General features: G+C 42.4%; 3 protein-coding genes and 1 long non-coding RNA gene across 5 annotated transcripts in view; 2 read left to right on the top strand and 2 right to left on the bottom strand.

The window, feature by feature from the left end:
* Positions 1 to 3,097, top strand: part of vwde (von Willebrand factor D and EGF domains) — a 38,115-nt gene extending 35,018 nt beyond the window's left edge. The window contains exon 31 of the mRNA XM_058053324.1: positions 1,899 to 3,097. Coding sequence (XP_057909307.1) covers positions 1,899 to 1,913 — 15 coding nt within the window. The 3' untranslated portion in view covers positions 1,914 to 3,097. The remainder of the gene's footprint in view (positions 1 to 1,898) is intronic.
* On the bottom strand, positions 3,067 to 11,063 carry seraf (Schwann cell-specific EGF-like repeat autocrine factor). Its single transcript, XM_058053323.1, has 6 exons — positions 10,962 to 11,063; positions 7,416 to 7,788; positions 5,142 to 5,237; positions 4,925 to 5,029; positions 4,603 to 4,698; positions 3,067 to 3,320 (listed from the first exon to the last, which is right to left on the bottom strand). The coding sequence occupies exons 2-6, from the start codon at positions 7,741 to 7,743 to the stop codon at positions 3,208 to 3,210; spliced, it is 738 nt and encodes a 245-aa protein (XP_057909306.1). The 5' UTR covers positions 7,744 to 7,788; positions 10,962 to 11,063; the 3' UTR covers positions 3,067 to 3,207.
* On the top strand, positions 7,503 to 20,450 carry LOC131105326 (uncharacterized). Its single transcript, XR_009119916.1, has 3 exons — positions 7,503 to 7,701; positions 10,910 to 11,010; positions 20,175 to 20,450. It is a non-coding gene; the product is annotated as an uncharacterized LOC131105326 (long non-coding RNA).
* On the bottom strand, positions 11,153 to 20,285 carry LOC131105323 (transmembrane protein 106B-like). 2 transcript variants are annotated; one of them, XM_058053321.1, is made up of 8 exons: positions 20,130 to 20,285; positions 18,179 to 18,383; positions 16,653 to 16,716; positions 16,411 to 16,570; positions 16,070 to 16,210; positions 14,402 to 14,451; positions 14,268 to 14,321; positions 11,153 to 12,187 (listed from the first exon to the last, which is right to left on the bottom strand). In XM_058053321.1, exons 2-8 carry the CDS (start codon positions 18,375 to 18,377, stop codon positions 12,067 to 12,069), a joined length of 789 nt encoding a protein of 262 aa, XP_057909304.1. In that variant the 5' UTR covers positions 18,378 to 18,383; positions 20,130 to 20,285; the 3' UTR covers positions 11,153 to 12,066. The 2 variants fall into 2 exon arrangements, with proteins under 2 accessions (XP_057909304.1, XP_057909305.1); XM_058053322.1 differs by having other exon boundaries at positions 18,179 to 18,386; positions 20,130 to 20,213.
* Positions 20,451 to 23,980: the final 3,530 nt, after the last annotated feature.

Here is a 23,980-nt window from a genome sequence, read left to right as displayed (position 1 = left end):
TTCTTTTTCATACGTACATCCAGTTCAACATTGGATGCAACATTCAAAGTATTATATCCCGTCGTCTTACTGCTTTGAGTATATATACGCTACACCCGACGTGACACACGTACTAGCCATGTTTGTTGTCAGCTAATGTTGTCAGCTAACTGGTCACCAGCCAATCACAGGGCACACATAGACAAACAACCATTCACACTCACATTCATACCTATGGACAGGGTGGAATTGAACCCTGGTCTCCTAGCTGTGAGGTCTGCGCGCTAACCACTAGACTGCCGTTCCGCTTATATTGTTATTATTATTATTATTATAAAGATTCAGGAGCGGCACGGCGGTCTAGTGGTTAGCACTCAGACCTCACAGCTAGGAGACCATGGTTCAATTCCACCCTCGGCCATCTCTGTGTGGAGTTTGCATGTTCTCCCCGTGCATGCGTGGGTTTTCTCCGGGTACTCTGGTTTCCTCCCACAATCCAAAAACATGCTAGGTTAATTGGCCACTCCAAATTGTCCATAGGTATGAATGTGAGTGTGAATGGTTGTTTGTCTATATGTGCCCTGTGATTGGCTGGTGACCAGTCCAGGGTGTACCCCGCCTCTCGCTCCATGACAGCTGGGATAGACTGGAAGACACCCCCACGACCCTCGTGAGGAAAAAACGGTAGAAAATGAATGAATGAATGAATAAAGATTCATGATTGAAAAGAAAGCAGGGGGATAAAGGAAGCTCTAACTTTTAATCTGTGGTGGACACACAAGACAGAATTAATTCTCAACTTTTATTCTCAGCTGCGCTCCATTTTTCCCGCCACTACATACTACGTGCTCCTCCATTAATGACCCCCTGGCATGATGACCAGAGAGCTACATTCCAATCATAAACTGTATAAGGTTCCTAAAATATTGTGACAGGTCAATAACACTCAATAGGTTATTACTTATGTCTATACATATTTTTAATCGTGCAATACATATTTTACAATAAAAATAAAAAACACTTTGGGAATCACTGGTCTATCGCATCATAACAAGAACAGGGATGTACTGTCAATTGTTGATAGCCTGTTTGTGACTGCTTTTGTGTGTGTGGACTAATTCAGTGGTATTAATATACCGGTACTCACACGAGTAACCAATGAGTATTAATGACTCGTAAAGTCTCGATACTGAATGAAAAAAAAAAAAGACATGTCACTTCCACATATTTGAAGGTAACTGACTACGTACATGTTTTTGTTATGCAACAATTCTTTACTATGAGGCAATGGGGCTTTGCACTCAAAACGCAAACACAAACCAATGGCGTTATGTGTTTTATTAAAAATGCCCCCCAAAAAGTAATCAGTATCAGATAAAAACGGCCAAAAAGTTGTGGGTATTGGTATGAAAAATGCCCCAAAACTATTATGGTATTGCATTTCAATGCCATAAAGTAATAAATTGTTGAAATTTTCCATAGGTATGAATGTGAGTGTGAATGGTTGTTTGTCTATATGCGCCCTGTGATTGGCTGACCACCATTTTCTCGCCAGCTGGGATAGGCATGCCCTCGCGGGCGGGGTACCGCTTATCCTCACGAGGGTCGCCCCTCGTGAGGATAAGCGGTAGAAAATGAATGAATTAAAAATGGATCTGCATCTGCATACCGTCCCTTTTTACCGTAAAATGCCAAAAAGGGGAAAGCTTGCAATACAGCCAGTCCTGTACGTGTACAGTATGTAATACATCAGTTTGCGGTACAATCTCAAGTTTTTAGGTTGTAATTATGAGGTAGTTGTTAGATAGGATATTAATTTGAAAACAAAAAGAAAAATGAAAGACCTGGAAATTTGATGTTATTAAACAACTATAGGATGTCACTTAGCACCTTTCACCTTTGTGTTTGTGTCTTTGCAGATATCACAAGCATGATGGAGAATGAAGTGAAAGAAGATGTGTGTGTGCGCGCCGGTGATTGTGTAGATCAGGGGTGCTCATTAAGTCGATCGCGATCTACCGGTCGATCGCGGAGGTGGTACTGGTCGATCGCTGGTCGATCGCGGCGTGACATTAAAAAATATCATCCTCGCGTCAATGCCGTCACTTGATTGATATACAGGGCAGCCATTCAGATGACAACTGAATGTTGCCCTTCGGGTGACCAATCAAATCAAACAACGTCTCTAAGTGCAGCAGAACTTACGATGTCAGCCTATCATCCATCCCCGTTACTTGATTGACATACAGGACAACCAGTCAGATGACACCTAAATTTTGACCTTTAGGTCACCGCTCATGCGTAAACAACGATGCAAAGTGCTAAGCTAGTCGGCGAATTGCGTTAGATTTTAAGTCCTCGCTAAAGTTTATGGTCACTAAAATGAGTGAAGGAGCTGGACCAAGTAAAAAGGCAAAAACATATCACTTCCATACGGAATGGGAGGTGGACTTTTTTTTCACAATGTCTTTTTCGAAGTGCGTTTGCCTCATATGCCATTCTACCATCGCAGTACCAAAGAAGGGAAATGTGGAGTAATGTGGAGGTAGTTACAAAAAAATGTTAATTGTTAATTATGTGTGTTTTGCAATATTGGCTCATTTGGTTATGTAAGGTACATCAACATACATTGTACGTACAAATAATCCCCAATACATTTGACAATAAATAGATGTTTTGCATTTTTGTAGTGGGTAGATCATTTTGACTCGGTCATTTTAAAAGTAGCTCGCATGCTGAAAAAGTGTGAGCACCCCTGGTGTAGATATTTTGTATGGATGGCTCCACCAAGAGGGGGACTTGATGTATTGCACTTGTCTTTTTTTGAGGGGCGGGGGCCACGGCATGTGACAAGTCAGGTAACAAGTCAGCAGCGCTCTGATACATTTCCAGTGTTTGTTGTACGCAGTCACTTTCAGTTAAACGGCGTGGCGTGTTTATGAATTCATATTTGTCCTCTCAATATAGACATGCTATTTTGCTCAGGTGTGTTTATATTTTTGAAGGTGATACTTTTTCAAGCAAATATGAACTAGTAAATAAAGTGGTCTATTTCTATGATGTTTTGGACACGAATCCAAAGTTCACATGGTTTAATGACACAAATGACACACACATAGAGAAACACAAAGCAATGTCTCCACAATAATAAGAAAGACGGCCGATTGAAAAGTAAATAATTGGTCTAATCTACATTGACCTCCCGTCCCGAGCACCTCCGTGACCACCCTAGTGGCGTCTCTTCCTCTCCTCACAGCGAGGGCCCAAGTACGGGGGGCGACAGCGGCATTTGTTGGGCGAAATACACTTCCCTCCATTCAGGCACGGCAGAGTGCACTCAGCTGCGACCAAGAAAAACACACAATGTTTTACTCGCTTGGAAAAGCAATCGGAGGAAGCTCATAAATCCTTTCTCCCTTCTTTGTCACATCTGGAAAAACACTCATTAGGTTCAACAGTCTAACCATGTCCAGTGAAAAATGTACTGACCCAAAAAAATACTATTCACAGCTGTTTTCGGGGCTTTTCACATGACGGAAACTGTAAAAAACCATCTAGATTGCGAACGGTAGTTTTGAATTGGATGAAGACGACTATAAAATCGCACATGTTGGCAGGGCTGCACTAAAATGACAGCATTAACACATTTCCATTTATAGTTTCACATGCATAAAACTATTCTAATTGCATAGTAATGAATGAACGAAAGGGATAAATATACATTGAAATTTACTTTTACCTTCATTGAAGATGTGACTATTGCCAAAGACATATTGTGGCAGATAAATCAACATGGACACCACCTTCCTGTTTTTCCGTCAGTCATTCCTTAATTTCAATAATATCATTTTTTAGCATACAGTTTTTTTATATTATTTCCAACAACCTTAGCTTTCTTCTTGTACATTTTCTTCAACAAATATTATGACTTTATTCCCATAATGTTTTAATATTCATTTAACTTTATCCCCAAGCTAATTTTACATTTTCCAAAAAAATTACTTTATTTTAGTATATTATATACAATATTTCAACATTATGCTACTAAAATTACGTTATTTTTCCTCATATTATTACAATGTTACTTTTCGACTTTATTATTGTAAAATTGCTGCTAATTTTATGCTGTTTTTTTAATTTTTATTTTCTTGTGACATTGTATTTATTCCATGTGCCGTGAGCCAATAAGAAAACAGCCGTTGGCCGCAAATGGCTCCTGGGCCACACTTTGGACACCCCTGCTTTACAGTGTCAAATACCGCATATTTTAATGAGTACATCAAACCCTGAACTGGCGACCTACTCTATTTATAGTCATACAAAACAAAATTAGCGTATCCTTGATTCTTCAGTTTCTTATTCATTTGTATGTTGAGTACAACTAAAGGTGCATTTTTGGACAGATATAATGATGACAACTAAATTTGTTCATAAGAGCACAATTAAAGTGATTTTATTTATTATCAAGAAATCCAAAGAATGGGTAGATATGGGCGCTTAGATAAAACATGTACCTTGTAACTTTATTATGTACCAGGCAAGAAACTGAAGACACAAGAGGGCTCTAATAATTTTACCATGACTGTACATAAAAGTGTACTTGTGTTAGTGTGCTGAACTCACCAATGTGGCAGGCTCCGCCCAGCCAGCCTTCAGGACAGTTGCAGATTCCAGGGGCCACACAGAGACCCGCGTTCCTGCAGCCTTGGGGGCAAATGGCTGTTGGGGGGGGGGGCAAAGCATGCAGACATTATTTGAAAGATAAATGAATATATTCACTTTTTAAGTAAGGACTATTTGACTAACTCAACTTGTGGCATCTGTAAAGCTGCACTCTATCAGCTCTGAACCACTGAAAGTTGACACCTGTTTTCCTTGTAACAACCCCCCCCAGCTCCATTTGCTACCCTCTGCTGTAAAGGTGCTAATGTAGTCGTAAACAGACCCTCTTGGCATTTGGACCCCGTCCAGCTGGAGGGGCAGATGCACCTAGCCACTCCGTTGACGGCATTGCATTCGCCTCCATTCCAACATCCACCATCGCACGTCACTGCGTAAAAGCACATATGGAGGAACCATATTTGGTGACTGAATGTGGACCTTGTCAGTGCGCAAAGCAGGAGTAAAGCGGCATGGAGAATAAATGAATGAATATAAGGTACCTTTGTGACAGTACCTCCCTCCAAACCCTGGAGGACAGCGGCATTTTCCAGGACGAAGACACACGCCTCCGTTCTTACATTTAGGATAGCAGTTGGCTGCACACACACACACACGGGAACACATGTTTTTGACATCACAGGTTTCCAGTAGAGACTTGCATGGTAAATATCTCCACTAAGGATGCTTTTCAGTCCTAAACTCAACATTTAAAGTGCACCAACCAAATTCCATACACTAGTTTGTTTAAAGGGGACCTATTATGTTGTTTAACAATGTTGTGTTAAACCATGCCAAAGTTTGAGATAATGAGGTTTGCACATTTGGCAGCGAGTCCTGAAAGAAGAGACTTTTTTTTTTCTAACATTGGCTCACTTATATGGGCGTTCCCAAATGCAAGCTGGAGACCTGCCCTCCCCTGCTCTGCTGCACTGTGAAGGTTTCACCGTGTTATTGTGACCAATCACAGAGGAGTGCGCGTACCCATATAGGCAGGTCGTGGGTGGAATAAGTTAAAACAGACCGTTTTGGAAAACCAAAGAAATACAGCTGGAATAGGTGCAGATTCTGAAAGATCTAGAAAGCTTTCATTGCGGGTTATGGTGTGTAGCTGCTCTATAGGAGTCCACAACTCAATAGGGCTGAAAAATAATAAGTCCCCTTTAAATGATTGATTTTTCCTTTGTTTGTGCAGACAATTGTTGCACTCACACTTTTTTTTCATACTATTTTCTGCCATAACACATATTTATATCTTATATGTAATCTTATATGGAGTTTGGAGCTATGGAACTTGTACGGTATGCGTTGCTAGAAATGTGTTCCCTGTGGGGGCAACTTGATTAATTTCTTTTGTTTGTAACATTGCAACTTTAAAATGTAATATTTCAACTTTATGCTTGAAAAATAAAACTTTGCTCTCATAGTATTACTGTATGACTTTATGCTCATCAAACAACTTTTTTCTTTGAATTTTATGACTTCATTCTAATATTTTGTCTCGTCTGTTTTTCCCACTTTTGTTGTTTTTGTTTGTGTTCTTGTTTACATGTATTTTTTAAATGTGCAGGGGAAGGATAGAAAAATCAGCCACAGCTGCAAATGGCCCCCATACCACACTTTGTAACCCCTGAGTTAGCCAGACCCTGACACAACTGAATGAGAGCGATTAGATTATCTTGAAAAAAACAACAACCTTTTTTTCACTGTTGATATTTTTAAAAAAAGATTAAAGACGCACCTTTTTAATCAGGCTTTTAACTAATATTTTTAAACTTTTCTTATGTTTTTATCTTTTTAGTCCTATTTTATGCTCTTAGTCTTCAGCTTTTAACTCCAGTGTTTTGTTTTTATCTTTTTAGTCCTATTTTATGCTCTTAGTCTTCAGCTTTTAACTCCAGTGTTTCCTCAGGGGGGGTCCTCCACACTGGGGGCTGTGTCGGGTCTGCTGAGGGGGTGCCATCCTTGGGTCGCTTCGACCTGGCCGGCTGGGGGTTCCTCCCTTTAATGTGGGGGTCCGCCCGTCTGTCGGAGTCGGGGTGCCCGGGTGCTGGTCCTCCGATGGCACGGCCTGCAGCTCCTCCCAGTGTGGACGGCCCCAAAGGTGGCGTTTCCTTGTTCCTCAGTGCCATGTCATGTCTCCCTACTGTGTGTGATTGTGTGTGTGTGTGTGTGTGTATAGTATGGAGGGTGGGAAGGAGGGGCTTTCTTTTGTTTCTTTGTTTTTTCCTTTTAATTGTGGAAATTGTTTTAATTCTGTAAAGCACTTTGTGTTGCATTTCTTTGCAGGAAAAGTGCTATACAAATAAAGTTTATTTGATTTGATTTCAATTTTGATGGGTGCTCCGTATTATTTTGCCAATCTTTGTGCTTTAATTTTATTTCAACAGTGTCACAAGGCCACAAGCCTTTGTACATGGCACCCAGGATGCACTTTGGGTACCCCTGACCTAATTCTCCCTGTTTACTGCCTGAACTAAACAATGATTATTTTCAATGATTTTTATCTCCATCGTGATAGACTGACATTTTTTCTATACACTGACATCATTACATAATGGATTGCTGGTTTTGAGTCATTTGAATGAATCAAGTGTTAAAAACAACATTTTATGAACGTATTGTGCTAGAATACAAGTATAACACTGGACTACCGATATTTGATTAAATGGCCAGGATTTGCTGATTTGAATGCACTTTGGGGAAGAATCGTGGCTGAAATGTATCGTTATCAGGCATGCATGTTATAATAAATGTATAAGACAAAGTTTAATCACCATACTGGCAGTAGTCGCCCTCGTATCCTCTGGAGCAGAGACAGGTGTCGTTGCGAATGCACACTCCGGCATGTGCACATCGGGGCTCGCACGTCGCCTTGGGGTCAAAGACAAAGCCCTGCGCCACCCCGCGGGGTGCGTCCGAGCGAGCCCAGCACAGCGACACCAAGGAGGCCAGGAGGAGAAATCCCAATCCCGCCGTCGCCGTAAAAGCCATGACTGACAAAGCCTGAGTATCAAGACATCCAGGAGCCCCACGGCACGACGCCCACCAAGCAGGCAGGAGGTGAGTACAAGGAGGCGGAGGTGTCAGACGGGGAGGGGTCATTGGTTGAGGAGTGGAGGTCGGCGAGGGTAACCGGAAGGAAGCGCGCTAGCAATAGCACTCAAAAGTTAGTTACTAGCCACTCAAAACACACAGAGACACTGGTTGATTTGAAATAAAAATAAATTCAGCAGTGTTTGCCATAGACGACAGAACGTGGCAAACCTTTTAGCGAGCTAACTGGCTAGCTATTTCGCTATGTAAATGGAAACCATAATACCAAGAAAGCAGAACCAATGACTTACATCAGAGTAATTTGTCATTTCAGACAACATACAACAATATTTCCAAAAAAAAATGTAATAGCTACCTACAGTAGTTCCAGTTAAAAAAATACAAACATCATCTAAATTAATTGAAAAGCTGTTCATGCTGTTCTGTACTCCCTGGACTGGTTGTCAAAATAACCCAGGAAATACCAATACCAATTTATGGATTTGACAAAATGTTTCAAAACAATTTGTCACAATATCCTAAACTAGAAAGGGCCAGTTTGGAGCTGTGTAAAAATGTGCTTAGCAAACAGGAAGCAATATGGGAAGCTAGGAGAATATACAAATATACTGTGAATTTACATTTATTGTACGGCATACCCCAGGGGTCAAGACTGGGACCGAAGCTGTTCAACCTATGTATTAATGGTAAAAGCAAAGTCATGAAAGACCTAAAACTAGGATTATTTGTAGATGATATTACTGCATTTTCTTGTGGAGAAAGCACACAAGAGTTAATAGTATAAAGTCACAGATGAACTGACGACACTGAAGAAATGGCTTGATTAAAAACAGACTATTCCTGAACTTAAGTAAAAATAAAATAACGTTATTTGGTAATAGCGAAAAGGGTACAAAGACAAATTGACAGTGTGGACATTGACATGGTGAATGGAAACATGGAGATGCTGTTGAGATCCTTAATGTTCTTATTGTTCAGCGGTGGTTTTGGTCTTGGAAGGCTGTTTTTACCCGGTGTATTTCTTATGGTGGAGCCATGAACACTGAGCTTCACTGAGGAAATTGAGGCCTGCAGTTCTTTGGATGTTGTTCAAGAAACAATGTTTACAAAGTACAAGGAAGTCCTGAACCACTGGTTACATACAATGCTATGTCTAACCACTCTTGTACTTACTCTAACTAACTCTTTAATTCCTCATCATGACTGTTAAGTAATTTCTTTACAGTCATTACAAAAATTGACTCCAGTTGTACCACATAGTTATACTGCTTTATCATTTTCAGGTATTTAAAATTAGCAAAGACTACATTTGGAATTCAGGAAGTGAACATATGTATTGTAATTGATATGAAATGGAGAGGGGGTTTGATTAAATAAGCTTTGCTTTCTTCCACTCTTTTTTGGACACGTGGGACTGTGTACTATGCGACGTATTCCAATATAACTTTTATGATGTTCAAGACAAATTCAACCATTACCACTGCCATTTATTTATTTAGTTTACACAGTTTTTGTGTCGTATTATCCTCCAATGCCACAATGCTAAAAGCAACCTAACTAGTCAACACAAACGTGATCTTTTGTAAAGTCAAGTCAATGTTTTCAAAAATTTTACACCGTGATCTTCAATTTGAACCAAAGTTTGTGTAAAGTTTGTTGGGATTGGATTTGTGGTGTATGGTGGCTGATTAGAAGCAAACCTGCAACATAAACATAAATGGTACAAATTCAAGCAAAATGCAACAAATGCCAAAAACACTCACACAAACTCCAAATAAAGTGCATGAGAGAAATTGAAGCTTCTCCAATTTCGTTGTAGATCTTGTATAATGACAATAAAGGCCATTCCATACTGCAAGTTGACAGAAGAAACCTGAAGTGAGCCAGCTCTGAGGGTTGTCTGTCTTTAAAGACATGAGCAGGATGGCCAGAATTTAGAGCTAATATTGCACGGTAATAAAGGTCCCGCTTATAAACACGGTCATTTCTCTGGGGTGGCTCCCCTCTGGATAATTTATTTTATCTGTATGAATGCAGCAATTTCTCATTGCATGTGTTTTATGGCTTTTTCTGCAGTTTTGGATAATTTGGATGTTGCTGCTTGTTTGCCACCATCAGACAAAGAAATGGTAAAATGAATCCATCCAATTAATATTTGCTGCATTTATTAAAAGTAGCAAAGTGTGTTCGTCTTGCAGAGAGGTAGAAAAACAGTCCATCTAGAGCACAGATGGAGAAGTCATTAGCTAACGCTAGGGGTGTGCAACGCAGCACGTATTTGTATTTGTTGAGGTTGGAAAAGTATTTGTAGTCAAGTAAATTGTAATTTTTTTTAATAGAATAAAAAATACAAATAATAATAATTACAATAATACAACAATACTTAAGAATAAATTGACCGCTACTACATCTATCTCACAATGCCTTCATTAACTTGTTAATCAACAATTAATAAGTCTATTGTATTTTAAATTATTTTCTAAATATATTTTTTAGAGGGCGGCACGGCGGTCTAGTGGTTAGCGCGCAGACCTCACAGCTAGGCGACCACCCTCCGCCATCTCTGTGTGGAGTTTGCATGTTCTCCCCGTGCATGCGTGGGTTTTCTCCGGGTACTCCGGTTTCCTCCCACATTCCAAAAAAATGCTAGGTTAATTGGCCACTCCAAATTGTCCATAGGTATGAATGTGAGTTTGAATGGTTGTTTGTCTATATGTGCCCTGTGATTGGCTGGCGACCAGTCCAGGGTGTACCCCGCCTCTCGCCCAAAGACAGCTGGGATAGGCTCCAGCACCCCCACGACCCTTGTGAGGATAAGCGGTAGAAAATTAATGAATGAATGAATATATTTTTTAGGAGTATTACTCTAGGGATGTCCTGAACTCCTGTTACCATAGCAACGTGATATTGTGTATGGAGTAGGTTGAATCGACAGCACCTCTGCTGGTTGCTGCCAAGTAGTGCACACCTTTTCTGCCTGAATAGCATCAAGACGTGATGAATCAGCAATCAAATCCTCATTGGGGTCACAGGGAATCATCACTCAATTCTGATATTTCAGTAAACTCAATTAGTTAGTGGTTATACCAATCAGGCCACGTCTAATAATTTTAAGCAGCCTGAGTGGTTGTATGTGGCCTGTGAATGCTCTGACCTAACCATTTACTGCCTTTATTTTTTTCCCATAATGTGATTCTTCCTGTGTTTTTGGCAGTTAAACAGGAAGTGAGCCAGCGTTTTGACGAGCGGAGCAGATGTGAACATACCACGACACACTGGAGCTGTCTCGCTGTCAAGATGGAGGAAGCAGTCGAGGTAATGCATACTGCAGGGATGATTGTAGGATTGATGTGTTTATAGTACAGATTGTGCAGTCTCACCCAGCTTCCATTGACTCTTCCAGTCTACAACCTACAGCGCCACCTAGACGCCACAGAGAATATTACACACATGACAATTGTACAATAAAATGATTTTATTCTGGGCTTTATGCTTTCAAACCTAAACAAACATTTTCCTTATTATTCCATCACTAATGAATCAAATTAAAGTATGACAATGTGTTCTTATAGATAATTCAACACCACATCAAAGACATGAAAGAAGCTATCACACATCAATCTTAATAAAGATACAGTTGTTCACACTGTAAATGAGCCCACAATACAAAACACATGACACATATTCAAATATTGTATTTGTACAGTCAACACTCCAAAATGTGTCATATCTTTTAAAAATATATAACTTCACTCTTCTCTTTCAACTTTTAATGGAAATATATGAGCAGGTATTGATAGAAAATAGACTATAATTATCTGTATTTACTTTTCAATCACACTGAAAAATCCACAGAAATGCTTTAAAAGTTGAACACAAAACAAATACAATAAAACCGTCTGTGTTAAATTGAGAAAAAAATACACACAAAAATCCCCACAACATGTCAACTTTAGTGAAAAGACCTTCCTTAAAAGAAAGTCAAAACAAGACTTTTGTTAAATAAGCCAGTAAAGCTTGTTGTACCAGTGTATTCCTCTGGGGGCGACAGTGAGTCACAGCAGAGTTTGCGGGGCTAAGTGGTCCAGACCAGCCGGCATACATAAACATTTGAGGTTAAAGTGGTAAAAGTGAAGCACGAGCTTGAATTAACAGCACATTAAATCTTTTCATGTTAAAAGTGGTGCGGAATACCTTTATTTATTTATTATTTTTTTTTAAACGTACTTAACACATTATTGTTCACAGCAGCTATCACGCAGACTTTTTATTATTAAAAAAACATCTTATCAACGAGCCTTTCAGACTTTTTAAGTACTCCACCTTCCTGCTAAGAAGAAGAAGAACCTCTGTGATCTGAGTAGACACTCATTACATGGTGACCTCCATGTGACCATGTAAGGATGTGGTGTTCCCCCCACAGTCCACATACTGGTACATCTCCTGGGAGACCTGCTCGGCATGGCCAAAGAATGTAGTCGTCACGGTAACCCTAGAAACATTTAATAGACCATGAGTCACATTTAAGCAATTACAATACTATTACAATACAGTACTGAAATCTATTTAGTTCACTGTACTTTTATTACACAAATAACTGAGTGCATCAAAGTTACTGAATGTGGTTCTTTGCTCGATCAAGCTGCTAAGGGTGACCTTTTCAAGGAATTTAAAAAAAATACATTTTCAGTTGATACATGCTTCTGGGGGCGGCACGGCGGTCTAGTGGTTAGCGCGCAGACCTCACAGCTCGGAGACCAGGGTTCAATTCCACCCTCGGCCATCTCTGTGTGGAGTTTGCATGTTCTCCCGCGTGGGTTTTCTCCGGGTACACCGGTTTCCTCCCACATTCCAAAAACATGCTAGGTTAATTGGCGACTCTAAATTGTCCATAGGTATGAATGTGAGTGTGAATGGTTGTTTGTCTATATGTGCCCTGTGATTGGCTGGCGACCAGTCCAGGGTGTACCCCGCCTCTCGCCCGAAGACAGCGTGAGGAAAAATCGGTAGAAAATGAATGAACTAAATGCTTCTGGATGGGATATATGCTGCATTCAAGACTGCTGGAAGGGTAGGAAATCCCTGTTAAAGGGGAACTGCACTTTTTTGGGAATTTTACTCATCATTCACAATCCCTATGTGAAACATGAACACATATTTATTTCCCTTTTCTATGCATCATAACACGAGAAAACGAGTTAACATGAGGTAGCTAACAATGCTGTCATTTAAGAGCCCTTCCCGCCACATTTGAGAAATACAATATCCATGCACAGAACGGGTTGTGTTAAACGTTGACATCTTCCAGTCAGAGAACACAGATCCCTTTACCCGATGATGTGTTATGCTGAGTTAGTACTGGTTCTTACCGATTGCTGCTGTTTCACAACAAGCAGAAAGGAGGCTTTTATTATGATAAATTATGATAAATATGATGAGGGATTGAAGCAAGGTTGATTACACTCATGCACTTTGGCACCAAAGTGGAGGACAACATTTGGGACATGACTTACTGCAGTGATTTTCAACCACTGTGCCGCGGCACACTAGTGTGCCTTGAGAAATTGTCAGGTGTGCCGTGAGGAATTATCCAATATCACCTTTTATAATTAACATTTATTAATCATCATTTGCAAATATTATGTCAATATTCACATATACGTGGACCCAAATACTCCAATTGCATTTGGTTTATTTGCTCAAACGGAAAGAATCTAACCTTTGTATATGCCTCATTCCGAAAGAATAGTGCCAATTCAAATGAATATATAATGGGATTAGCAGGGGTGGAATATCCCCAATCCGATTGAGGTATCTTGTAGCCGCTCAAACGGAAAGTTGTCAGGGTGCGTTTTTCTTCTTCTGTACTTTATTGGCGGTTGGCAAGCAGCTTTCGTGTGCATTAGCACCATCTGTGGAACAGAATCTAAACCCTTCTATACATCATTCATAGGTCCATAAGTCAAAAGAAAATCTATATCTATATAAAACATGTACCGAGTTGAATTATAAAATATTAGCAAGCTTAAATTTGATCCTTTCCTGGTTAAATTTATCATATCGCATGCTCAGATATGACGTAACACGTAGCTCCAGACGTTCTTCAGTTTTAAAAATGGAGGCCAGCAATCGGCACTGGACTGCTACGGAAACTTTGTTTTTGATCCAAACTAAATTTCAAGACTGGACAAATGAAAAACTGGCAATACGGAATTATTCCAACAAGTGAAAGAACAACTCGGGGAAGTCGGTATCACGTGATGTTGGTGTTTACGCTTTACTGGACATGCCCCATTGACTAGTCTGGTTGATTATAGCGACGCATGTAGACAAGAGATTGGAATATTCCTTTCCATGGATACCATTGTTTCTGGAAAAGTCATTCAGAAAGAGAAAAACTCATCATGTAAACATGGCAAGTGTCGAGTGTCCGTGGTGTAAAGACTGGCAGAGCAATGTAATATCGGTCCGTGTGGCAACACCTAGCTCGTTCCTCCTATAGACTTAGTGATGTTTTCCAATGTAAAAAAAACGTGCCGTGGCTCAGAAAAGGTTGAAAAACACTGACTTACTGTATCATGACCACCATGTTGTGCACTCTGATGGACTGCAGTGTGCAGTAGTCACTGTGAAAGACAGAAGAACACGTCAGGATGAAAATCTGATCCAAAAAAAGACCAAGGAATAAGCTTTTTAGGATACTTACAACATATAATTTAATTCATCCGCAATGATGGTGGGAACTGTGTAGTCGAGCTGCAAGAAATAACAACTTCAATATTGTGCTGGACATGATGTGCTTGAATAGCTAGATTTAAAGTGCAGTTTTTGTAGAAGCCAGACAACTCTGCATGTTCAGCAGTCACAAGACATAGCCTATTCTAATTGTGTCGTATATGTCAGAGACCAGCCGCAAATAGCAAATGAAAGCCAGTAATTGAGACACCCATGTCACAGCCATTTGTTCACCTGCAATGAAGGATGCTAACAAGCTCTATAATCCAGGTTTAAAGGGGAATTTTGCCATCCACATTCCTTATGTGAGACTTGAGCAGATGTCTTTCCCTCTTCTGTGCGTTCTAAAAATATGAAAACAGCTAAAAAAAAAAAAGAGGCAGTAAGAATTCATGTAATTGGATGGACCTATTAGGCCTAGAAAGCCTTCCGAAAAACCCTCCAAAACCCACAAACAAAGCTCTGTTACCTGCATATTAACCAACTTACGGCAACATTGTTATTGACATTGTTACGCCAAAGAATTACTCTACGGCAGGGGTCGGGAACCTTTTTGGCTAAGAGAGCCATGAAGGACAGATATTTTAAAATGTGTATCTGTGAGAGCCATATACACTTTTTTAAACATTGAATGCAATAAAATGTGTGCATTTGTATATAAGACCAACAGTTTTAGATATAATGGGCTCTAATTACGTAGACCTGGCACACTACCCAACGCCAATGGGGTGTGGCCAGCACACTTTCGTGAGCAGCGCAGTGTCCAATAATAAATCAAATACTTGCTGCCATTAATGCAACTTCTGCTGCTGCATAGTTTTGAACCGTATTCAGTACACGTATTTCATTCTTTTGGCCATCTTCGTCAAAAGGCTTGGTTCTGCAGCTTTAGCTAGGTGACTATTTGACTAAAGGAGGAAAGTTTACATTTACATGTTTTTTTGACATCTCAATGACCGAGGTAGACTACCGCATTACCCAGTAATAATCAAGTTTTGGTGTTTGACCTGGAAAATATCATCAAGAAAGATGGATATGGTCGGCCATATTGCAGTAGAAAATAGATGGACGAATTGAAATGCATAAGAAAGTTTTGATTTGTAATATTATTTTTAACAGTGATTTCTGTGATGTTTACTTTAAAATGTTAGCAAACATACATTTTTATTGTGGTAAATAATTGAGAGCCAGATACAGTCATCAAAAGAGCCCTACCTGGCTCCCGAGCCATAGGTTCCCTACCTCTGCTCTACGGCATAGTGACACCTTGCCACACCACACTGGCTAGCTACTAGCCAGCTAGGAGACCCGAGTTCGATTCCACCCTCTGGCATCTCAGTGTGGAGTTTGCATGTTCTCTGTTCTCTCTTCTGCATGTTCTTTGGAGACTCCAAATTGTCCATAGGTATGAATGTAAGTGTGAATGGTTGTTTGTCGATATGTGCCCTGTGATTGGCTGGCGACCAGTCACAGGTGTGTCGCGCCTCTCGTCTAAAAACAGCTGGGATAGGCTCCAGTACGCCCGCGACCCTCGTGAGGATAAGTGGTTGAAAATTATTGAAAGAAAAATTAATGAATTTATAGTTTTGATCACTAGAGGGCAGCAAGAGAGAGCATATTAAATAATTAATGGGCCTACCTGTCGCAGGCCCAGCGGCACAATCACGGTGCTGTTGTTGAACTTGGCCTTGCCGATCACAGTCTTGGAGAACTCCACTTGGGTGGTGATGTTGGTCACGGATACAGCATAGTAGTTATTATTGGTGATGTTTAGAGTGTTCTGGATAGAGGAGAGCAAGATAAATATGAACATAAACATAAACATTGATTATCGTTTGGCTGGCTTTTAGACAAAGTTGCAAGGAAACAATACCAAACTAAATCACTGAAGTAGCTTTTGAAACAAACATCAATACAGACTAACCTGTGTGGTAAGGCAGATTGATCTGTCCCGTATTGAGCTATCGGCTCAGCAATTACCGTTATGTTGAGATAGATGATTTGTTTCTGGTGGTCGTAGGCCACGTAGGCCGACTTCACGCCCACGTAGGAGACGTCGATGGAGCGAGGGAAGAGGAAGAAGACGGCCAGGCCAGACAGCAGCAGGCAAACACTCACCGAAATCATCACATAAAGCTTTCTGTGTCACAGAGGAAACAGAAGTGAGACCTTGAAATGACCCTTAGACCACTTAGCGGTTCTTGTGTAGATGACAAACTTACGTCCTGCTGGGCCTCAGTCTTTGGTCGCTGTATGGAATGAGAGCTACCAGCTGATTCTCCTGACCTGTTGGTTGATTCCATTAATATTAGCAGAATCAGTGGTATTTGCAGAGTTGGATGCATTGTGTTACATGACATGGTTGGATTGACACAACATGCAGGGCTCTACATTAAAAACAAAAATGACTTGCCCATGGGGAATCCTTAAGGTGAGAACTACTTGCCCGAACTTGCCTCATGTAAAATGAAAAGACTGCCATAATGATATAATCTCATTTTTGTGGCATGACATGAGAATCTCAAACAAAGATGAAATGATTATTATTTCTTGTGGTTGTTTTCCTACATAGATCATGACGTTGCATGGAAATCTGGATTGTCAAGAGACTTCTAGGAACTTTGCCTTTTATAAGTTGTGCACCACAAGGAAACATTATTGAATAGACACATTTGTGTACTAGTAAAATGTTTTTAATCCAGAAAAAAATGCTCAATGGTCAAACCATAATTTGTGAAGCAAAGGTGAGAAAAATACAGAGAAATGGAAGCGCTAGATTTTGTAGCTTGTGCAAAATCAGCACTTGGTATTGGATCTAATCGGTGGTGTTTCATTGTGACCACTTCAAATTGTCACAGCAATGTGATTGACTCACCTGTGCCATCATTTGATTTGCTGCCGCTAATAAAATACTTGTTTAGGAGGCACTGGTTCATCACTTTTTGCTGTTTTCCTTCACAAGTTGTTGAAGAATTAGACGACGTTGGCAGGGACGCCATGATAGATGTTTTCCTAGTCAAACCATTGCTGATTGGTTGATCGCAAACAAGAACGGGTGTGGGTAAAACGCGGACTGTGGACGGCGGACCGCGGTCTAAATAAACGATTCTGATTGGTCCATTTCAAGATTTGCAAGGATTGGTTTGTAAATTACCACCGGAATTACGCAGTCCGTGTTTTACCAACACCCAACAAGAACCGCTTTTTAAAAAAACTCTTGGCAGTATGGCATGCCAAAGTGCACTTGCCCGACGGGAATATCACTGATTGGATTTACTTGCCCGAATTTTGTTTTAACTTGCCCCAGGCCATCGTTATTGTCGAGCCCTGACACGGTTCAGGGGGCCAGGGACATCTTTTCACTGACCAGTGTGTAGTTGTTTATTAGTGTATTTTGGTCTTGAGTAAATGGAAACATGGTGATGTCAGATAAATGGACTAAATCGGACCTGGAGTCCACATTTCATGATCTGAGCATTTATGTGTGTTTGTGTGCAGCGAAGGAAGGTTGTTGATTGAGTAGAAGAATTCTTGCTTGCTACATATGATTCATTCACGATGCAGAAGCTGATGCTGTCACTGGGACTCATGAGCTAAATGTTTTTACTGTGAGGGTTATCTTGGTAAAAGCTTTTTTATCCATGACTTTTAGTGGACTATGAGATTGTATTATTAGATGTGTTGTAGATGTGTAGATGTTGTAGATGTGTGAGAAACATGAAACATGGCCAATGTTGATGTTTATTACCTCGTGGGATTCGCCCGGTGCCCTGGCAGGTGGGACAAGTCACGCTGTCCCGTCCAGTGAACTCCACATAGGGGAACTGTGACACCTCTCCATTCTTTCCATCCTCCTGTGTGTGGTTCTCACCATACTCTGTGTTTGTCGTCAACGCATCCTGACAGTCGTCTCTGTGCTTGGGCAAGTGTGACTGGGACTTCCCCATAGCTGACTACTTCCAGACACACAAAAAAAACCACATTGGTAGAATTTAGTTGATGCAAAGTTAGAACAGACTGTTACTAATTCACCAATTTAAAATGTGTGCCAGCGGTCCCACAATTGTTTAGCCTTGATGCTGGAATTTAAAAGTGCTTTTAGTAAGTTATGGAGCACACGTTTTGTGTGTCTGTAACTTTAATGCTAATGAGCTTTGTTTATGGCCAGTAGAATGTGTGAGTCCTAGAAGAAGTGCTATTGTATGGTTTATCTACTTTTTACATACACTGCAATTCCGCACTTGTCCAATGTCATTGATGTTCTACAGCAGGGGTCTCAAACACACTCGGCCAAATGTGGCCCGCAGGACACTAGTTTGAGGCCCTCGCCTTGATATGAAAGTTTAATGTTAGTGCGGCCCGTGCAAGTTTGATATGGATGCCGTATGGTATCATGTACCCAGAAAGAATTATTACGTTTGATTAATGTTCATGTTAAAGGTTAAATAACTGTTAATAGTTATCCTCCCTATCCGTGTGGAAGTGGTAAGTTTTTGGCTATTTAAGTTTAAAGGAAATAACTTGAAGGCTACCGTTTAGGTCGCTAGCTCTCTAGTTTGCGAGTTAGCATGTGTCTCAAGACCCTGCAGTTGCACAATATGTTGTAAATAAAAAGAGTATAAATGTGACTATAGTCGTGTTTTGTCATGTCTACAGGGCTCTAATAATGCTTTAATTCTAATCTGAAAAAAATAATTTGTCTACCCGCCAACTATGTGGTTTCTTAAGTTTTTATTATTTGCCGTTTTATTGTTATTATTATATGTATTTATTCATTACTGATTGATTGATTTTCTTTATTCTTGATTTGTTTATTTATTTTTCATCTTATTTTGTGTAGAAAAATAAAAAGTAAGATATTTGAGAACAGTGGAATGTTTTATCAGAGCTTTTATTGTAGAAAATCGAAACCAAAGCAAAGTTTATTCATTTTTCTGTTTTTATTTGGAAAACCTGATGCGGCGCAGTCTCACCCAGACCCTAGCTCCAGTGGCCCCCCAAGTAAATTGAGTTTGAGACCCCTGCTCTACAGTATATAATTATAATCATCATGATACCTGTACATATATTAATTTTCATGGACGCTGTGGGAGACAAAACGTTGGAATGGAATGGAATCAGGCTAATGTTGGATGCTGTCCCGTTATGGCCATTTCTGAGCCGGTTACCTAAATCTTGTGGCGAGTATTACTATTCGTACACTAACATTTCACTGGAAATGTAGAGCACACAACGTTTTTGTGGAATATTTCATTGTATGCAACGTGTTATTGTTTCTTGAAGACACTCATTTTTGTAATAATGGTCATCATTGTCAGATACGATACGCCTGTGTAAGCAGGTGACATGTTGTGGTCAAACATGCCATGGTAACACTGGGACCTGCATGACTGGGCCGAGGCCGCCATTCTGTTCGCCGTGCTACAACTCGCCTGGAACACAAAGTACCCAGTGGGAAAATAAGGCTTACGCCGATTTGTCCTTTTCTAGATTATCATGTTTAATAACATATATGTTTTTTTTAAGTCATCATGTCGTAGCTTTCTCTAGACTCATGACAAAACCACCGATCCAACGATACAAACACGACACACTCAACGGGTGTTAATACGGACCGTCAACCGTACTCCTGTTATTATTATTATTAGAATGCTTATTTACTTAAAAACATATAAGTTTTTAAGGATTGTCGAACGTACCTGTGTAGTCGTTCTTTATTTTGTACGTTGTGTTTGTGCTTCCAGAGTCAGGGGGAAAATGACGACACTTTGGGAACGCCCCATCCATCGCCTGATTGGTCAGAATCTTCCAACGCGGATGACGTCAGGTGAAACTGTCCAAAATGCCTTGCTCCACATTACCTTTGGTAAAGGTAGTAGAACGAGCGTGTTTTCCAAAATCTAAGTTTAAAAACTCACTTCCAAAAGGGCATAAATATTTAAATATGTTGCACATTTTGTTTGGTACGTTTCTAAGAAGCTGATACTTTTTTCTTATAGTAATAATAATTTATGTAGTTATTTATACTGCCTTTGGTCAGTCACATTATATATTTGTAGTGTAATTAGGCATTACTCGTTTATAATACATAGAAATAAAGCCAATTCATACGAACCCAATTTGGACGATATACTTCCTGAATAGTGTGTGTGTGTGTGTGTTTTAGTGCAACTATGTTATTGTTGACGCTAAATGTAGTGACATAATTTGCAGCTGGTTGACTAAACCTGATCAAAATGTTAAGACCGGATGAACAATTTTAAAAATTTACATTTTGCGCTGTTGGATCTTAAGGTGGTTCAAAGTAGAGCTTCAAAATGCAATAACAAGACAACTAGAAATCTGACTTATTGCACGACCTTTTAAAAGCCAAAATCTTGGAAAAAATGTGGATTGAATATGATTTTGTGTCAGGTATCCACACTGTCATAATCTCTTGATGCAAAAGGCAAATAAGCTTTACCAGTTTGACTGCGATGGGATTGTTGAGCTGCATAAGCAAGGCCTCAAAAATGTAAATATTTGCAATATTTCTTTTTTTGTGTGTGTCCTGTCCAGCCATTGGGGCAGATAGTATTGTTGATCTAAATGCCCTTACATGCTAAACAGATTTGCTCTGTGTCAGGAAAGGTGTAAGCTACAACTTCCCTGTACTGTGAAATTTTATTTGACATTATTTTGATATTTTTGTATTGAATTTGGAGCGGCCGGACCGGAGCAAGAAGGGGGGGGGGTGGTCTTGGAGACAGTAGAGAGAGAGAGAGAGACAAAAACAGCAGCAACAACAATTCCCATGACAACAACAGTGACAAACAGGACTGCATCAGTTAAATGTCAATGATGGGTCACAATGAGGGTCACAATGGAGATGATATCACTGAAATGAAACCGTCAAACTTACCAGTGGCAATAGTAACAATAAAGACATGAACCATGATAGTAAACAGAATTACAGCAATACAGTTGCAGTAATTAAAATCTCACTGCTTGACAACATTATTACTGTAATAATAGCATACCAATAGCATATAGACACCAAGGATAAGACGGTAGATTGTGTAGAGAAGCACCCATGTGCTTTGAGTGTGCATATGGAGGTGTGTACTTCTGTTGGTGTGCATATTCATATATGTGTGCGTAAGTGTGCTCATATGCGTGAATGCGTGAATGTGTAATTGTCACTGAGAATGACAAATGGAGATGGACTGCCTTCTACCACCCGGTAAATCCCACCCCGCGCAACCAGGTCAAGCTCTCACAGCCAGAGATCTACTGGCCCCGTGGGTTCGGGCAAAGCCAGTGCCGACTCCCGAAGACCCTCCCCCGAAGCATCCCCCCGAAGAGACCAGCAAGGGGCAATGGAGGAGCACTCCCGACTAGCAAAAGGGCACCAGCAGGCCGGAGGAGAGCCACACCCCCAAGACCGGTGGGAGACCATACCCCACTTGGACAGAAGGGCATCGAGGGCCACACACCAGCAGGCACAAAGGCGCTCCCGCCAACCGTAAGGGAGCCCACCCACGGCCCTCCCACTCCCCCACACACCCTCAAGAAGCGGAACCCGGCCCGCCCCAGGCAACCCCAGGCCCGACCACAGACACAGGACCGCCCCGGCCGGCCCGGACCCACTAACCCATGGAGAACCAGGTGGCAGAGATGGGACACCAAGCGCCAGACCCCCGCAGAGCCCACCCACTGTATATCTATATAACTATACATATATACACACACACACACATACACATGAGCAAGCGGAAAGGGCGTGCAGGCGAGCAGCAAGACACCCCACCGTGCCGGCCGACACCCGCTGGGCAGCTCACCCCCGGAGAGGAAGTGCCACAGCTCCAAGCCATGGGGAGGCCAAGCACCAGAGCAGAGGAGTCAAGACCAGCGCTAGGCCACCAACGGACCACACCATCCACCGGGAGGCCTGACCACCCTAGGACAGACCGGGGACGGGCAAAGGATAGCGATGCAGCAGAGCAGTGGCAGCAGGCACCCAAATGCTCGGGAGAGCATCGCCCCCCCAGCAGGCTCGACACCGAGGCGCATGCACCCCACCCCCCACACGCCAGCCAGGCCCGCATCCCCACGAGCGAGATCAGGCCCCATCCCAACACACAGCCCGGTCCCCGCAGCAGTCTCCACCGCAGACTTCAGGCCACCAGCAGCATGTACTCCACTGCCGGAGACCGCTGAACGCCTCCCCAAGGGCACCAAGGTACCCGCGACCCAGGACAGACCAAGAGAGGTACAGCCAACTGCAGGGTGTAGAAGCAAGAAGGCTAGGCAGACCAGACCAAATCATCCCGCATCCCAGGGCGAGCCGCCGTGCCCCAGCAGCCAGCGGGCCAATCGCTGGGGTAGGCAGAAGGCTGTCCGGTCCAGCCCACCGCGCCTGTGTGTGTAATGGAATGGTATTGTGTAGACTGTGCAATTAAAAATAGGCCTGCACCAAAGGGCTGACCTATGTGTGGTGTCTGTGTGTGTATGTATCATATGGAGTAATTAAAACTGGAGGACAGCTGAGCAATGGTGGGTCCCATGCCTGCCCATATCCCCGCAGCCAGAGGAATGCCGAGGGCAAAGGGGCATCCTCAAGGAAACCCCTCACTCCCGGCACAACAAATTGCAGATCACCCCCCAAGGTCCTATATGTATGTGAGGTGGTGAAATGCAGCAGGGAGGACCGGGGCCCACACACGCCCACCCCGCACTACCGACCAACCGAGCGGGGCAAGCCAGCACAGCACCGCCCGGAGCAAGCCACAGGCCCCACCCAGCCCATCATGGCAACCAGTCTGGCTCGCCAACCCCCCCAGCGACCCCACACAGGAGGCCCCACATAAAGATTGCGCCAACTATGCCACCCCCAGACCACAAAGAGCTGCGGACAAACCATGCGCCCCGAGACAGCTCCCAAAACTGCCAGAACAGCAGGGACCGGCCCCGGTGACACATCCATCACCATGGCAGCCCAGGGAGCGACACCACAGAGACTGCAGGAGAACCGGGACCCGCATGAGGCAGAGCACAACCACGCGCCCAAGACACGTGAGCCAAAAGTGCCAGGGGGGGACAGAGACACACACACCACACGGCACAGCCCACGAGAAAAGCGACACCCCAACGGCCGCAAAAAGTGAATGCCCCCCAGCCCCATCCTCCACCACAGCGCTGACCCGTCTCCACCACATCTCCCATCCGCCCACCGACACCGAGTAGGACGCCCCGGAGGTGGGAAGACCGCCACAAGACCGGAAACAGAGGGGGTCAACCAGACACCGGCAAATAGCAGGGGCTGCCCGTGAGCCACCGGCCAGACCCGCCCCCAAACCCTTGGCCAAGGTTCCCCCACGACCCAGAGCCCACCAACCCAAGCAAGCCCCCCCGCCCATCCCGGACAGCGCCGCGCAGAGCACCACCCCGACCTCCACCCGCCCCGGCACTCGCGCACCCACAGCCAGCCCCCCCCCCCCCCCCCCCCCCCCCCCCCACCCACCCCACATCCACCACAACACAACTACCGAAGGGAGAGAAGCAGGGAACC

Source organism: Doryrhamphus excisus, chromosome 17 (assembly GCF_030265055.1).
Source record: "Doryrhamphus excisus isolate RoL2022-K1 chromosome 17, RoL_Dexc_1.0, whole genome shotgun sequence".
Taxonomy (NCBI): Eukaryota; Metazoa; Chordata; class Actinopteri; order Syngnathiformes; family Syngnathidae; genus Doryrhamphus; species Doryrhamphus excisus.
This window is presented reverse-complemented; position numbering and strand designations above follow the sequence as displayed.